General features: G+C 31.0%; 1 protein-coding gene and 1 non-coding gene across 2 annotated transcripts; one reads left to right on the top strand and one right to left on the bottom strand.

Moving 5' to 3' along the window:
• The first annotated feature begins 602 nt into the window (after positions 1–602).
• LOC127902993 (uncharacterized) lies at positions 603–3,300 on the top strand. The gene is made up of 2 exons (XM_052443393.1): positions 603–1,469; positions 2,845–3,300. Exons 1-2 carry the CDS (start codon positions 919–921, stop codon positions 2,870–2,872), a joined length of 579 nt encoding a protein of 192 aa, XP_052299353.1. The 5' UTR covers positions 603–918; the 3' UTR covers positions 2,873–3,300.
• Positions 3,301–15,869: 12,569 nt separating this feature from the next.
• LOC112498716 (small nucleolar RNA R71) lies at positions 15,870–15,976 on the bottom strand. Its single transcript, XR_003066134.1, has one exon. It is a non-coding gene; the product is annotated as a small nucleolar RNA R71 (small nucleolar RNA).
• Between the last annotated feature and the right edge of the window lie 3,089 nt (positions 15,977–19,065).

Genomic DNA, 19,065 nt, shown 5'->3' with positions numbered 1-19,065 from the left:
ATTGATATGACTACTCAATTTTACAATATAAGCAGTCGGGCTCTGATTATCAATTAATGTTTTCTGATTTTTAATGACAAAAAAATTTTAAATTAATTTCATATTTTCATTACTCACCCAACGGACAAAAAAAAATCTAAATTAATTGAATAAAAAAAATCTGAATTAATTGAATTAACAATAAAGTTGATATGCCTTTAAAAAAAAACAATAAAGTTGATAGGACTAGGTGACTAGTCAATTTCACAGCATGGGCACTCATGACTCACCAATTAGACTTGACTAGCTTACAGAATTTGTAAGCTACAGACTTCAGCATCAGCCGTTGGATGTGGAGTGAGAAACTAAACAATAGATAATCGAATGGTGGGATGACGGGAGATGTTTGTTACAGAATCGGTACCATAAACAGGTCCCTCAACAATTAACTATTTCTGATTTTTAATAATAAAAAAATTCTAAATTAAATCAATTACTCACCTTACAATTCCAATGGACAAATGAATGATTAAATGCAACTATTTAATTTGCTGCAGCCTTGCAGAGTTGTAGACTTGTAGGTTTGCAGCGTGTTTGCCCCGTTTTGAGTTTTGACCATTAATATGTTTACTTTTTTATTCTATTTAAACGATTAAATTATTTACGAATTCATCTCACTTCTCAATCTCTATCTCCTCGTTATCTCTCTTGTCTCATCAGTCATCTCTAGTCTCTGCTTGCCCAATCTTCTTTGCTACAATTACAACAACAATTCCAGCAACTTCCCTTTGTTATTGAAATCTCAAACAAAAGCAAAACATCATTCAACACCATTTAATACACAAATCTCCATTCTCTTGCTGAATAAATTTTTTTCTTTTTTCACCCGCACAAATACATTCCAGACGCCTTTATTTACCAAAACACTAATTATATAAAATGTCTCACTCTCATTTTGAGTTAGATGAGAATTTTAATTTTGTTGAAGAGGGGGAGGAAGTTGCAAATGAAGAAATTGCTGCACCAGAATTTGATCCAAGTAATATATTTATTGTCCCACTTAAACGATCGCCTCCTACTTCTCAAGCAAGTCAAAGTGGTTCTACTTCTTCGACTGCCGGTCCTATTACTACCTCCAAACGACAAAGAACATCAATTGTTTGGTCATGTTTTACTTTGGAAAAACGTCAAAACAAAAAAGGTGAAATGGTGGATCAAGCAGTGTGCAAATATTGTCAATATGCTTTAAGTGCCAAAAGCAATGGTGGAACTGGACATCTTAGACGACATATGGAAACTTGTCAGACAAAACACGCGCCACAAGACCCAACACAAACCCAACTCTCACAATATGGTTCTGGACCTTCCAGTATAACATCATTCAGATATTCACAACAGAACATGCGAGAAGGATTGGCTCGGTATATTGCTGCAGCAGAACAACCTTTAACATTTTTAGAAGATGAACTTCTAAAAATTTTTTTGCAAAGGTATGTTCAGCCTCAACTTAAGAAAGTGCCTAGAAATACATTAAAACGTGATTTAACTAAAATTTTTCATGACATGAAAAAACTTTTAATTATTACTTTTATCAATTTTAATGGTGTTATTTCAATTTGTTCTGATTGTTGGACTGGTATTAATATGGTTGGTTATTTTTGTGTAACTTCACACTCTATACATGAGATTAATGGTAAATGGAGGTTGGAAAAAAAATTACTTGCATTTCGTGAATTAGAATATCCTCACACTGGTTCAGTAATTTATGCAGTTATAATGTCTGTTTTAAGAGAATATGAGATTACTGATAAATTGTTTAGCATATCATTTGATAATGCATCTGCCAATACAGCGGCAATTGATATGTTTTTGCGGAATATTTCTACTCTCATGCCTGCACGTGGTTCAAAATTTTTTCATGTGAGATGTGTGTGTCATATTATTAATTTAATTGTTCAAGCTAGTATGACTCATATAAATCATTATTTAGAAAAAATTAGAACAACCATTTTATATACTAGAGCACCTTCAAGACGTCAACAATTTTTGGAGACGTTGAAAATTTTTAGATTGAAAAGGAGAAAATTCAACCTTGACATGAAAGTTCGTTGGAATTCTACGTATTTAATGTTGCTTTCTTGTCAAAACTATTCTGAAGCAATTTCTAGTTTTTACAATGAGAGAATGAATGATGAAGATTATCATATCACTGATTATGATTGGAATGTTGCATTTAAATTTATGGATTTTTTAAAGGTATTTTATGATGCTACTCTTGCATGTTCTACTGTTTATGAGCCTACTTCATGTAGAGTGTTAATGCACTTGTATAATATAAGTTATACTTTTAAGACTTTTAGAGAGAATATTATGTTTAAAAATATTTGTGATATCATGGAGGAAAAATTCCAAAAATATTGGAAAGATATTCCCCACCTATTTATTTTTGCAGCTGTGTTGGATCCTACAATCAAGGAAGTTGGTGCAAAACTTTTAGTTGAGGGTATTAGTGAAAATTTACAAATCGAGCTTGATACAAATTTTGATACAATTATGTCCTCTATGAATGAACTTTTTAATTTTTATCGAAATAAATTCGGATCAAGCAATACATATTAACAAGCATCGACTTCTTATAAAAATCCAGCTCACCTTTTGTTACTCAAAGGTAAGGGTGTTGCCTCTAGTATTGATACTAATCATAATGAATTGCAAAGATATTGTTCTGCCAATCTTGAAGATTTAGCAACTCCTTCACAATTGCAAAATTTTGATATTTTAGAATTTTGGATGGGCAAGACATCTTTTTTCCCTATATTATCCATTATGGCTCGTGATCTACTAACCCCCTAGCTTCAACTGTAGCATCAGAATCAGCTTTGAGTACAAGTAGCAGAATTCTAGATGAACATCGGTCAAGATTGTCATCAGAGACATTAGACTCTTTGTTGTGTTTGAAAGATTGGGAAGATGCTGAACGCCGAGTGCAACAAGATTGGCAAAATGCTTTAATTAAACAAATTGAGAGTTTGAATGTTGATCAAGATGAAGTGGATCCAGATTATGAAGAGTACTGAACATTGAAGCCACTTCCAAAGACTAGAGACTTTTTTTTTCTTGTAACTTTTTGAAACAAATTTTATTAGTGAGAAGGTTGTAAATTTGCAAATGATAGATGGTTCAGTAGGTGCCAACCTAGTTGGGATGTACTGTTAACTGTAGTGATGCAAATTATACCTAATTTTATTTGAATTACTAATATTATAATTGTACTTTAACTTCACTTCATTTAATGAAAATTTAATTTTTAATTTATCATAATTTTTTCTTGTGTATAAAATGAAAAATATTTCATTCAAAAATGAAAAATATTTCATTCACAAATGAAACGTATCTCTATTAAATATTAACTAAGTTATGATTTAATATTAATATGAAAAATATTTCATATGAAAAATATTTTATTATTAATTTTATAAAAAAATTTATTTTTTATTTATAATTTATAAATTTATGATATTTATAATTTTATTTATTAAAATCATGATATTTACTTATTCATTTAATAAACTATAAACATAAATAAATAATTAAATAAATATCATAAATAACATTATTCATTTAATAAATATCATAAATAAAATTATGATATTTATAATTTTATTTATTAAAATCATGATATTTACTTATTCATTTAATAAATTATAAACATAAAAAATTAGAATATTTATTTAAACTAAGATTTAATGATTTAAATTAATTTTTAAAAGTCTATGCTAAAAAATATATTAAAACATTTAATTTCAAGATATTTTACTTTAATTTCATAACATTTTATATTTACTTTTTGTTAAAAAAATTTACTTAGATATATTTTGGCCCACGTGCTATTAATGGCTCACCGGCTGCGTGCTAGCCCACCAATGAACTGTGCTTATTACGTGTTTTTCCGCATGCTATGCTTTGGCCCATCTCTAATCGTGCCGTGCTTTAAGGCCCGGCACGGCCCAGGTGCGTGTCGTGCCTTGTGCCTCACCGAAACGTGCTCGTGCCATGTCGTGCCATGTGCCGCCCGGCCCATCGGCCATCTTTAGTCACAACTACTCTGAATCGACAAAGGTAAAGTTGGCTATAATTGAATTCAATGACTATGCTATTGTTTGGTGGAATCATGTTGTTGGTATGCTTTACTTTCTACCTTAGATGCAAAACTCTTACTTGAAGTTAGTGATCTAAAATACATGTCAAAATTTTAAGTCCAGAATTTAATTCAAGATAACCCACCAATTTATATATATTCCCTTTCTAATGAAGACATCTAAGGATGCCACTAAAATATTTAAAAAAAGTATAGATTTCAATGCAATTGATACTATATTTTTTGACTAATAATAGCATCCTTATTTTGTTGAAATAAAGGTGTCCTCATTAGAGAATTATTATATACATACAACGTGAAATATCTTTTGTAATCGATGTTATATCACCAATAAGGTATGTAGCATGATTATTGATGGTGAGAGTTGTATTAATGTGGCTAGCATTAGCTTATTTTGTATTGATGCAGCTAGCACCAGTTTAGTTGAAAATTTAGAATTTTCAACTTTATTTAGAGTAGGAGAAAAAGATGGAATTAGTATTTAATTATCAAACTACTCTGAATTGACAAAGGTAAAGTAGGCTATCGTTGAATTCAATGACTATGCTATTTTTTGGTGGAATCATGTTGTTGGTATGCCTTACTTTCTACCTTAGATGCAAAACTCTTACTTGAAGTTAATGATATAAAATACATGTCAAAATTTTAAGTCCAGAATTTAATTCAAGATAACCTCACCAATTTATATATATTCCCTTTCTAATGAAGACATCTGAGGATGCCACTAAAATATTTTAAAAAAATATAGATTTCAATACAATTAATACTATATTTATTTTACTAATAATAGCATCCTTATTTTTTTGAAATAAAGGTGTCCTCATTAGAGAATTATTATATACATACAACGTGAAATATCTTTCGTAATAGATATCATATCACCAATAAGGTATGTAACATGATTATTGATGGTGGGAGTTGTATTAATGTGGCTAGCATTAGCTAAATTTGTATTAATGTGGCCAACACTAGTTTAGTTGAAAATTTAGAATTTTCAACTTTATTTAAAGTAGGAGAAGAAAATAGAATTAGTATTTAATTGTAACAACTACTCTGAATTGACAAAGGCAAAGTTGGCTATCGTTGAATTCATTGACTATGCTATTGTTTGGTGGAATCATGTTGTTGGTATGCCTTACTTTCAACCTTAGATGCAAAACTATTCATTTTTTAATACATTTATGTAAAAATAAAGATTTGTATGTTGGTGATTCTAATTTTAGTATTGCATTCAATGCATGGGTGAAACTGGCATTTGCCAAATTCTTTAGGCGTTATGGTTTTTGTTGTGCCAATGCAAGCGGGGATATTCTTTTGCGGCAACCATAACAATTTGATATAGATATTATTCATGATGGTCATATGAATAGATTCTCTATTGTACTTAATGAAAATCCCACTTTACTCTTGTACCTTTATCTTGAAGACCAATGTATAATGATTTATCTTGAAGACCAGTGTATAACGATTAAGTAAGATTTTTTTAAAAAAAATGAGAGTGACTTGAAAAGGAGATTGAGATTTCAAAAACAAGATGAGTTGAAGCTAAAAGGAGAGAAAAAGAGAGTGACAAAGAAAAGTATGTTTATATATACATACAGTAATATGTATGGGTCATTTTTAGGTCCAGAATTAATATCTGAGATTAAAATCTGGAAACGATTTATAGTGTCGCAAATGAGTTTACAATCTTATAAAAATCGATTTACGACATCATAAATCATCCCTGACTTTATTCTCAAATTTAAAAACTTTTCAGTAATATATATATATATATATATAGGAGTAGTTTTTTTATCCAGAATCTTAAAGTATAGGACAAGTCCGGGAAAGCTTTAAAACTGCAGAGTTTTAAAGGCTTACAACTTGAATCGCTTAAACTGCACGGTTTATGCATTTTTCCGGACATTCTCGCACTTTACAATTTCGAATTGGAACATTTACATATATATATATATATAGAATCGTTTTCAAGTTTAGGATTTAAATCAAGGATGTATTTACTATATATATATATATATATATATAGAATCGTTTTCAAGTTTAGGATTTAAATCAAGGATGTATTTACTATAACACCCCTAATTTACTTTTTAGTGTTACCATTATTTTTTATTTATATATGTAATTTATAGAATATAGTATTTTAGGGCAATGATATTTAAGGTTGTTTTACTTTTTTTATCTGACTTACCAATTTATGAAATACCTTTTTAAATAAGGAAAATAATAAATAAATTCCTCAATGGGTAAATATATTAAAAGGTTCGGCTTTATAAATATCCTCTTACATACTTTTTTCAAAACCCTAGGCCTAACAAAGAAAAGAATACAGCTGAAGAATAACCCCGAGGTTTTTTAGATAGGAAGAGGAGAATATTTTTATTGTGTTTTCATTTTTCGTTAAAGCGGTTTTTTAGTTTTGATTTAGAAGGTAGGTAAGCATGTATAATCCTTTGAACTTTTGGTTTTATTTATGATTTTATGTGCTTAATTGAATGATTTTGTGTGTTATATTGATAAAATTATGAAAGCATGATCATGTATTGATTTGTGTTGTTATTGGGTGGAAGTGGTGCCATTATATTAACAATGTCTAATATATGTTGGTAAACACTCTCAATAACAGGCCACAACATGTTGTTGATTAGATGTTGTCTTTAAGTTGTATGTTTTAACATGTAAAGCGTTTCGTTGAAAGTCATTGTCTGTTGCTTAAAGCTTTTAACCACAGGTTATAAATGTTATCTTCAACTATTTTTTAACATATTTTTAAAGTAATTTTATATTTTTAAAATAATATATTTTATATTCAAATTAAATTTGGAAGCTCTTAAACAAATTCATAGAATTCATACTAAAAAAATGCAAGATATAATTCAAAAATATTTTACATTATTAATCAAACAACATTATAGTAGTGCATTTTTTTTTACAGCAAAAATTAACAAAATGTCAACAATTTGATCTAAACCCAATTCTTCAAAATCTCAAGCTCTAATGTACAGTGTCCTTTGAATAACAAAAAGACAAGTATGCTACAAAAATAAAATAAGAAATAAATGGTGAATAATAAAGATAAAAAATAAAATTAAAATGTTAAATATCTATAAAAGAAAAAGTAGATCAAATCTGATGCGTAAATTAGCAAGTGTACTAGTCAGCACAAGTAATATAATGAAGAGTATAATATCGTCCTACAGAGATTGTATATCCTATTAGGTACCGAAATTATTCTAACCCCTAATTTATTTAAACAATCGAATAGGCGGATTTAAATTAAAAATTTAAACAAAACAAAATAACTAAAAATTAAATAAATATGCAGGCAGTAATAGAAATAGCTAAGAGATTAAGACACTAGGATATCTGATTTCACAATAACCAATCCAATTTAATCCTCTATATATGTTATTAAAGGTTATTACCCATGTTGACAGTGAATTTTCCTAATCTATTCAATATATTTTCTCGAGTAATATAAAAAATACCTTCACATATTAACCGACTATATCTCCATGTGAATTTAAATATGCAAAGATTCATTAAGGTTTATGGAGATTCTTAGATAAAACTGCATGAATCATGTTGGCACATCTATGTCTTTCGTTCAATTCATGGCATCCATTACGCATAGTAAAGACACATAAATCTCCTTTCGGTCTCATTATGTATCCTCAAATCAATCAAATATTGGTCCGATATTTAAAAGCATTAAGCACAACAATAAACACTCAACCATGGAATAATAAATAGAAATAATTAGATTTATGGAATTAAATCTTCATAGTTAGGCTACATTGTAACCCTAATAAAATAAATTAGTTCATGAAAATATAGAGAGAATTCATAAATATTATAGGAAACACTCAACAAAATAATAGAGAAAAGAGAAAGAAAAACTCAAGAATTAATGTAAGCTCCTGCTCTGATCTGTTGCGGTTGTTAATGCTTCTTTTAATTCGGTCCTGTGTTCTTCTCTCTTGGCTTCCGGTTGTCTGTTCTCCTCTATTGTGGCTTCCACTCATGCCTTTTATAATGCTTCAATTGTGGCCTTTAAATCCTGATATGAAAATAATTAAAAACAAAAGTCAAGCCGCCTCTTTTATTTCATGCATGCACGTGACTTGTTCAATTATTAAGTCAATAAAGATTTGGCCGAAGCCCATCACATCAATGCTTTCTTTTCACTACTACAAAAATGAGTTTTACTGACACCAACTTAGTGTCAGTAATCACTTTTACTGACACTTGTTAATTGTGTCAATAATGCTTAAGCCAGAACGCACTGACACTAATTTTTAGTGTCAGTGATTTTGGTGTCAGTAATTCGTGTCATTATAGTATCACAAAAATAATGACACTATAGTATTAGTATTTAATAATATTATTTTACATGTCAGTAATTCGTGTCACTATAGTATCGCCAAAACAGTAACACTATAGTATTACTATATAATGATACAATTTACATGTCAATGATTTATGTGACTACAGTACTTTAGAATCAAGTGTTGTTATGCTAGTTTTGGTTAATAGGATATTTTTGTTTTAATTATATTTTCTTATTTGTTTTACAATTAAAAAAACTCAAAACCTATTACGTATACCAAATCTCGCAAAACAATTCACATAATAAATATATCAAACTCATCACTTAAATTAACATAATTCAATTACACTGTTTGGAGAAAAAAAATAATAAGTACCAAACTAAGTTTTTGACAACAAATTATTAAATTAGTTTCAATAAACATTATCCAACAAAAAAAAAAAGCTCAAGGTCACTCAATATTAATCTGCGGCTTCATTTTTTCCTCATCTGCAAGTACATAAAATCAATTAGTACACCAAAATATCAATTATTATAATTATAGCTCCAATAATAAATTCATAATTCTGGAAAAATCACTTACAGCTCCTGTAATCAACAAGTCCTATAAATCAATGGATTCCTATAAAGTGAAATAATTTTTCCAGTACACTTATATTTAACAATATTAACCATAGCTATAAAAACTACTAGAGGCCATGAATAGTCAACACAAAATATATTGGACTCAACAATTATATTTCTAAAAACTAAAATGGATTATATGCATCTACAACCAATATTGAAATAAAATATTAGAAACTGCATTATTACTCTTCCAATTTAATAGTCTAGCGACCAAACGCTAATTATTTCGAACGCTTTCACATTGTCAATGTAGTGGTAATTTAAGCTTATTTTAATATTTTAAGTAAGGTCTGTTTATCTAATTCAATGGATTTGGTCGTCTATGGCATGCCAAGACTAAATTATTAATCATGAATTCAGTTTGACGAGTATCACAATTTCATAGAACTACTCTAGCAAATATTTTATTCAAATTTATGCAAGAAATAAATATAATACATGTAAACTCAGTATTTTGTTCTTATATGAAAAACTTATAAATTAATAATAACGTATGTATTAATTTGCAAACATTCCACTCACAATTAATCTTGATCAATCCTAAATCGCTGGAATGTCTTCTAATTGATCAGCAACTGATAGTCCTCCTATAAATTAGAGAAATATTTATAAGAAACTGTGCAATCTTTAAAAAAAAAAAAGGTAAATTCAAAACTGTATATAAAGACAATCCATATTTATTAACTCGCTATATCAAATTAATATGTATCTATCATGCGCATGTTTTTAGGGATTCTTTCCATATTTTACAACTTTAGCTTAAAGATAATTAGACAAAGATGAATGTTATAGTTTCATCCACTATTTTGTCAATCCCTCTTTTAAATAAATAAATAAAGTATATAAAGTAAGCTAAAGTAATAGCCAAGATTAAAGTCAATGAGGAAAGTCTTTCAAGCTTTATAAATAAATAAATATACTATATTGTAATCCAGCTTTAAAATTAGGCATGCACGACACCAGCAATTGGTGCACCATATTACGTAATAAATAAATAAAATAAAATTTAAACAGGACATTGGCAGTTCTAGAAAGTAGCCATATGCTTTAGCATGGTAGGGGCTTTGCTAAATTTTAAGATGCATATTTCTTTCAATTATGTTTCCCTCATTGCAAATTGTCTCTAGAAATATAATCTGTCACAAGAATTAAAGATATATGACAAGTGCTTTCTAGAACATCCTGTGAAAAGTATTATAATAAAAATATAATAAAAATTAGTAGAAACACTTGAAAATTAAGAAAAATTATTAGAAGCCTCTTATCCTTTTCATACCATCCAGGCTTCCAATTTAGAGATTCCCACATATAGACTGGCCATTACTCTGCCTTTTTTGTTCTCACATGAATCACTTCTCTTGACTTCTCCACCACTCTATCATCATTTCTCTTTCTTTTTTCTCCATTCAATCCCTGCATACCAACTCCCAAAATCAACACAAAAACTTAATAATTTTATTATGATTTTTACATTTGCACAAAATAAATGATTCAACATGAAAAAGATAGAAATAAATAACTAAATAAAAGAAAGACCAATTAACCTTATTATTTTCACTTAACAACCCAATTTCGGAAGCCTGAGGTGGAGACAAATTCATAAAACTTTCAACAGTAAGCCCCACTACCTTTTTTCTACTTCTGTTATCATGGCTAATATTTATTTTTATATGAACATAATATATATAGAAAACAACCACATACATGCTTAATACATAGTAGCCTACCCATGTAAAGGCCAGTAAGAAAACACATACAATATTATAAAGAGCCAGATAGTTACAAGATGATATTAAAAATTTGATGTATAGTGGAAATAAGAGCTTGTTAAGAAACAATGCAAACTCCTTGACAGTATGACAACATTTATTGATCCTAATAATCAGCTTTCTAGGAATTCAACTATCAGACCTTACATTCCTAAGTTTTTTTCTGATCTTATTTCAACACAAATTCTAGCAAACTTGTACATGCATTCATGCGCAATAACACTTGTCAAATCAAATATAATCATCCTACTAAGAAGTAAAACATGCATTTGTGTGGTCAAGGACTTTAACCATTCTCTGTTAAAAAAATCAATGAAACTCTTAGTCTCTTTAGTTTGATTAAAAATTAAACAAATGAAGATTATTATCTAGTAGAGGTTCTGTACTGCTATTGTGAAGCAGAGGAAAGAGAAATGTTTGATAGAAAATACTAGGAGAGTGAGTGGGGGAAGGAATTGGGCTGCCAGTAGAAAGAGCCCTGTAAGGATGATGCTTCTGAACATCAAGAAGTTGCAGCCCCACTAATCTTCTACTTTGAAGCTCGAGGGCTTGTTGCAAATAAGCTTGCTCCTCTATTTTTCCCCTTCACAACATGTCCTGAGTATTATTATTGAACATTCTTGCGTTACAAAGACCAACAAAAGCCAGAAATTAAAGAAAATTCAATTTGGTATTGGAATGAAATGAATGAAAATGAGTTTTTTTTTTTCTTTTGGTTTCTTAATTCTTACCAAGTGGAAGGTCAGAAGGCTCTCTTGAATCAAGCCTAGTTTCACAAGGAGAAAACTCCCCTTTTTCAATTTGTTGCTATTGCTTCATGTAAATAAATATCAAAGTATCTTCTTTTTATTTTTTAAAATAAAAAATAAAACAAAGTTACCAGAATCAAGCATTGCAGCAGCCACAACTCTTTGAGTAGGTTCAGCTATCAATTGGACTTCGCCATTGGAGTTGCGAAGTAGGACTATGCTGCCATCTACAGAGAATTGCAGAGCAGCACCGGATGAGACCACGAGTCTTCGCGTCGAGCAATCCATACAATTGTTTTATTTGCTAGGTTGCTGCTGTCAATGAGCCATATTCCAACCTTGAAGCCATTGCCACTGGTGTAAAATCCGAAAGCAAAATGGCCAAAAGGAGAAGGCCAAAAATTTGGAGATGAGTTTGTGTAAAGGGTGGAAATAAAAAAGAAACTTAAAAATTTTGAATAACCAGAAATGAAATTCAAAGGAAAAATGAAAAGTACAAAGATTGAAGAGAGCAAAGTGCCTGTACTAGTATGAAACTTTTCTCTCAGCAGTTTCAGTGCCTATAATGCCACTTACCCATGCCTAAAAGAAGATTGAATTACGCTTTTTACCTTGTACGGTTGATGACACCAAACGAAGCTGGAAGGAGAACGAAACCAGAGGCAGCAAACAAAGCAAATGGAGAACGGCTAGAAGCTGCAGCGTCGGTATGTTGGAACGGAAGTGATAGCGGCGGCGGGGAGGGTGTGGGCGTTTCGTAGCAGCGACAACATGGTCATTCTCCGTCTTTCACGATAGAGAAGAAGAAGTCAAGCAAGGGAAGGGAAATTAGGCGGCTGCGGCGCGGGCTCTCTTGCACAATAAAGAAGGGGAATTAGGGTTTTGTTTTTTATATGTTAAGTTTTTATATAACATTATGTCTTTAACTTAAATCTACATGGTTAAGTGGTTTGTGGTCTATATCTAGAACTTTTAGAGTTTTAGAAGTTCCAGGTTCGAGTTGAAATCAAAACAAATTATAATTATTTTTTTTAATCACTGATACATTAGTATCAGTGATCTCTGATATTTAATATACTAACACACTAATATCAATAATTTATGACACTTATTTGTTAAAAGCGAAAAATGGTGCATAGTTAAATAACTACTGACACTTTTTTTAAAGTGTCAGAAGCAAAGTGTCAGTGAAAGTCATTTTTTTAGTAGTGTTTACTTTATTCTTCACATAGTTTGTCTTATTAATTAAATTATTTCCAATGCTAGTTCTTCTCATCTTCACGTAAACCACAATTAGGCTTAGGTTGCTTCTATTTTCTTTCATTTTATCTCCCATTACTTTCCTTAAACTTCCACTTATTTTCTTTTTTAAACTCTTCTTAATAGAATATTCTGATTTAATTCATCTTTATTCTTAAAATGTATCTAAAATAGAAAAATATAAAAATTAAGATACAAATTAACATAATAAAATAAAATTTAACATAAAATTAAGATAGTAAAACATAAAAATAAAATATAAATTACTAGCACATCAAATACCCCCAAACTTAACATTTTGCTAGTCCTCGAGAAAAAATTAAAATAAAAATTATGAAAAGAAAATCCTAACTAAACCACTTTCGTAGGTGATTTAGTTAGCATTTAGCATATGCAACAAGCCTTTAAACCCCTAGGTGGCCCTAGTGGACGAGTTATAGTCTCGTGAGGGTGTCTAACAATGACACCCACAAACATAATAAAAAATGCCTAAAAAATTGCATGAAGTATATAGCTCAAAGAAAAGTAAAAATATTGGCCAAATTCTAACTTTAATTTAATAGTTAGCCTCATTTCATAGTAGATTCCTTTTATAAAATGCAATCAATTCAATCAAAACTCATTCTCAAAATCTTCAATATCAACAGCCCTTTTATTGAACAATAAACAGTGTAGGCCAAACTAACCTCATCATCTTTTTTTCTTTCAATCCACGGACATAAATTTGCCTGGGTAAACTTAAGTAATGTAGAATCAAGGTAAACAATCATTTACTCTATCTAAAATTCTCAACTCAGACTGTATCAATCTCAAATCTCAAGTCAAAATTATGAAAGAATCGATTTACGTGTTCAAGATATTTAAAGAATCACAATCAAGACGAAACTAACACAAGAATCAAGTATAAATTAAGACAATATTCATCTATTTCTATGAACCATATTCATTTTCAATCATATATTCATCATAGGTATCAATTTTTTTATTTTTTATTTTTTCTCTTTTTTTAAGAAAAAAATTAAAGTAAATATTCCCACCCCCAAAATTAATATAAACATTGTCCTCAATTTCAAGGACTGGACACTGCTGTAAGGTGCTTGCAAAAAAAAAAAAAAGAACAAAAGAGCATGGCTATAGAAGAATTGAAGCAAGTCTAGAATAGTGCAGATGTTGTAACCATTATTGTAGCACTTCTGGAGTATTGACAGAAAAGATTTAACCCAAAGTAATTAACAAATTGTGATATTTAGTTTCCTAATATGGGAGATACACACTCTAGACCTCCGATTACCTTAATTTTTCAGCTATAAAAAGTGGCACAAACACAAAGAAAGGAGAGAGGTCATCAACCAAGAACAAAAACCGAAAAGAAAAAATAGAAAAAGAGAATCAAATATCTAAACCAAGGGCTGGAACAAGGAGAATTTGTGGAGATCAATAAGAAAACTTAGTTTTTTTTTTATTCTTCGCTTTTTTTCTTGTTTACTCTTTACTTATGAAGATGTATTTGAAGGCTAAAACTCTGTTGTTTATTTTTCTTTGCAAACCATGAAGTAAATTTATTTGTGGTTGAGTGATAAACAATCTTAATGGTTTTTTGACTGAATTTATATATGTTGCTGCAAGTTTACTATAGCATTTTGTTATGATAAAGCTTATTTTTATTCATTATTTCGGCTAACACCCATTTAATGATACAAGCTAAGAAAGAGTTACAAAAGGGTCTATCTTAGTGGAACATATTAAAGCTCTTGAGTTGAGTTTTACCTGATTCCAAAAGGGTCATGCTCAATCTAAAATTGTAATGAACTAGACATAGAGATTCGCCTTGTATGGTAAATAAAACCTGAGCGTGCAATGTTATATCTTATGTTGGCATAACAATTAGTCACTGTTAAGTTGCATAAGGATATAAGACATCTAACAAGCGACAGCTGAGGATACATAAGGATTCTGCCCAGTGCTGTAGTAGATGTTGTAGCAACCGAGCCTAAGATTTGAAGAAAGAGTCAAAACCATTTAGAGAGTTTAATCACTCGACTACTTTATTTTCATTGGTTTTACTCTTGTGTTTGACGTGAGAATTTTATTTATTGCATTTTATACTTTAGTTAGTTATTTAGTTTAATAAATTTTGTTGTTTTAATTTAGAACAACCACCGCACTGTTACAAATTGTTGTAGTAACTTTGATAACATTAATCCGTGTGGAGATGATCTTGATTATTCATCATTATATTACTTATTCTGTACACTTGCACATTGACACCGATCGAATTTGAATTTAGAGCAACAAGTTTTTGGCGCTGTTGTCGGGGATTCAATTTTCATTGTGATTTGTGAAATTAATCTTATCGTCGTTAATCTTTGATTTTATTTTAAATTTACTCATTTTATGAGCCTATTGAATTTTAGTTTGATCTAGAAATTGAAAGAAGTGCAAGGAGATTAAGAAGAAAGCAAAGATAATCAAACGTTGTTGTAGTAATGGATGATTTGTAAGAAATGGGAAATTTGAACCCTTATGGACAAATACAACTAGTCAATGGTCAAGAAGGTTAGAATAGGCAAAATAATCAGGGACAACCAGGAAATAACAACATTATCTATATGGCATACGATAGAGATAGAGCCATTAGAGACTATGTCGTGTTAACTCCTTAAGTTATGTATCCTGGAATAGTTAGACCTGAAGTGCAAGCTGCCAACTTTGACCTTAAACCAATGATGTTTTGGATGTTGCAAATAGTGAGGCAATTCAATGGATTGCCATCAGAAGATTCTCATCTGCATCTTAAACTGTTGTTGGAGGTGAGTGATGCTTTCAAAATTGTTGGAGCATCAAAGGACGCATTAAGACTAAGACTTTTTCCATATTCTTTAAGACATCGAGCACGGGCTTAGTTGAACTCTCTACCTTGAGACTTCATCACTACATGGAATGATTTGGATGACAAATTCTTAATGAAATACTTTCCATTAACCAAGAATGCAAAGTTGAGGAATGAGATCATATCTGTCCATCAACTTGAAGATAAAAACTTGTATGATGCATGAGAAAGATTTAAAGAACTACTCAAAAGATGCCCTCGTCATGGCATTCCTTGTTACATACAAATGGAATCTTTTTACAATGGATTGAACCCAAACACTAGATTGATGGTGGATGCTTCAGCAAACAGGACTTTATTGTTGAAATCTTACAATGAAGCTTATAAAATTTTAGAGAGAATTGCTAACAACAATTATCAGTGATCATCAACTAAACAAGTTGCAGCAAGAGGAAAAGTAAGAGTACACAATATGGATACATTTACATCACTATCAACACAAATAACTTCACTGAGAAATATGGTAAAGGCTATGACTATTGCTCTAACATTTGTTAACCAAGTTACCAAAGTCTCTTATGTTTATTGTGGAGAGCGACATTTATTTGGTAATTGTCCTGGGAATCAAACACCTATAATCCTGAATAGAGACAACACCCAAACTTTTCATGGAGTAACCAAAACCAACCTGCTCCAGCATCCAGTGGACAGAATAGACCTGCACAACCACTAGGATTTTATTAGCCAAATCAAAGGCAAAGAAACACAAGCAACGATTAGCTCAGTTCCCTTGAAGCTTTACTTAAAGAATATATTTTGAAAAATGAAGCAGTTGACCAAAGTCAAGTTGTGTCATTAAGAAATTTAGAAAATTAGATTGGAAAGCTTGCTACAACATTGAGTAACAGACCTCAGGGCAGTCTACCTAACAACACAAAAGATCGAAGGAGTGAAGAAAAAGAATATTGTAAGGTGATCAACTTAAGGTCTGGAAAGGGTGTTGATATTCCTGTTGGTATGCCAAAAAGAAAAATGGAACATGATCCGACCAAAGAGGAAACTCAAATTGAAGAAGAGCCACAACAACCCATTTGTCAACATACTAGTGAGAGTAGCCAAGCTATAGGAACTGTAGAAAGAAATGATTCAGTGCATGTTGAAGAAGAAGTTGCAGCACCAGCAGCAACAAACCAGAGTAGATCATGAGAGAAGCAACCTACACAACTTGCTATAGCACAACAGTTTAGGCACCCACCACATTTCCCACAAATATTTCAGAAGTAGAAACAAAACAAGCAATTCAGTAAATTCTTAGATGTGCTGAAACAATTGTATATAAACATTCATTTTGTAGAAGCATTGGAACAAATGCCAAATTATGTAAAGTTTTTAATGGGTATTTTGGTTAGGAAAATGAGACTTGGAGAATTTGAAAATGTTGCTCTAACACAAGAAAGCAGTCAAATGCTCCAAAATAAAATCCCTCAAAAATTGAAGGATCCAAGAAGCTTTGCAATTCTATGTTCTATCGGAATTGGGTATAATGGTAGAGCACTTTGTGATTTACGGGCAAGCATCAACCTCATGTTGTTATCAATGTTCAAGTAATTAAGAGTGTGTGAATGCAGACGAACAACAGTAACTTTACAGTTGGCTAATAGATCTCATGTATATTCTGAAGGAAAGATTGAAGATGTCTTGGTGAAGGTAGATAAATTTATCTTTCTAGTAGACTTCATTGTATTAGACTTTGCAACAGACAAAGAAGTACTAATTATTCTTGGTAGACCCTTCTTAGCCACGGGGAATACTCTAATTGATGTGCTAAAAAGAGAATTAATCATGCAGGTTAATGACCATCAAGTCACATTCAATGTGCTAGATGCTATGACGAGCCCTGATGAGGTGGAGGACTATAATCGTATCAGTGTTGTGGACCTTGTGATAATAGAGAAGTTAAACAGATGTTGCAACAAAAAAGAAATCAAGGCTGCTACCTTTGAAGAACTTAAAGAAGCAGATGCTATAGCAGACCACATAGCATGGTTAAGAGAAAAGGAACCAATGAGACATGCCAGACCTTTCAAACAATGAAGTAAAATTATCTATTCCATATATTGAATCACCTCCTATTTTAGATTTAAAACTTCTTCCGTCACATTTAAAATATGTTTATTTTGGCAAGAATAATACACTTCCCATAATCATTCATCTTCTCTAAATGCAGATCAAGAGAAGAGCTTAATGGATGTGCTGGGGAGATATAAAAAGGCTATTGGATGGATCATGACAGATATTAAGGGAATTAGCCCATCTATATACATGCACAAGATTTTGCTAGAAGACTATTATAGTAATTCAATAGAGCAAAAGAGGAGATTAAACTCTATCATGAAAGAAGTTGTGAAGAAAGAGATCATTAAATAGCTTGATGCTGGGACCACATAGCTAATATCTGACAGTTTGTGGGTGAGTCGAGTACCATGTGCTCCAATAAAAATGTGGAGTGACTATTGTAGCAAATGAGAAGAATGAACTTATTCTTACAAGACCAATGATTGGATGGAGAATTTGCATGGATTATAGGAAGCTGAATAAAGCCACAAGGAATGACCACTTTCCATTGCCTTTCATTGATCAAATGCTGAACAGACTTACTGGAAAAGAATACTACTGTTTCTTGGATGGTTATTCGGACTACAACCAGCTTGCTATATCACTAGAGGATCAGGAGAAGACAACATTCACTTGTCTTTATAGAACCTTTACTTTTAGAAGAATGTTGTTTGACTTGTGAAATGCTCCAGCAACCTTTCAGAGATGTATGATGTCCATTTTTTCAGACGTGGTTGAGCAAACACTAGAAGTGTTCCTGGATGACTTTTCGATTTTTGGAGAAACATATGATGATTGCCTACACAACTTAGAAAATGTGCTTAAGAGATGTGAGGAAACCAACCTAGTACTCAATTGGGAAAAGTGCCATTTTATGGTACAGAAAGGTATAGTCTTGGGACATAGAGTCTTTAAGAAAAGGATATAGGTGGACAAGGTAAAAATAGAAGTGATAAATGAACTTCCACCTTCAACCTCAAAGGTATCATAAGCTTTCAAGGTCATGCTGGGTTTTACAGAAAGTTCATTGAAGACTTTTCCAAAATAGCTAAACCCTTATGCGTGCTGCTGGACCATGACAGACCTTTCAACTTTAATGATGATTACTTGAAAGCTTTTTATGAATTCAAGAAAGCTCTTGTTACAACACCTGTTGTGATAGGACCAGATTGGAGTCTACCTTTCAAATTAATATGTAATGCCAATGACCACTTTGTTGGAGCAGTGCTAGGGTAGAAGAACAA

The sequence above is a fragment of the Citrus sinensis genome, chromosome 6 (assembly GCF_022201045.2).
Source record: "Citrus sinensis cultivar Valencia sweet orange chromosome 6, DVS_A1.0, whole genome shotgun sequence".
Lineage (NCBI taxonomy): Eukaryota > Viridiplantae > Streptophyta > Magnoliopsida > Sapindales > Rutaceae > Citrus > Citrus sinensis.
This window is presented reverse-complemented; position numbering and strand designations above follow the sequence as displayed.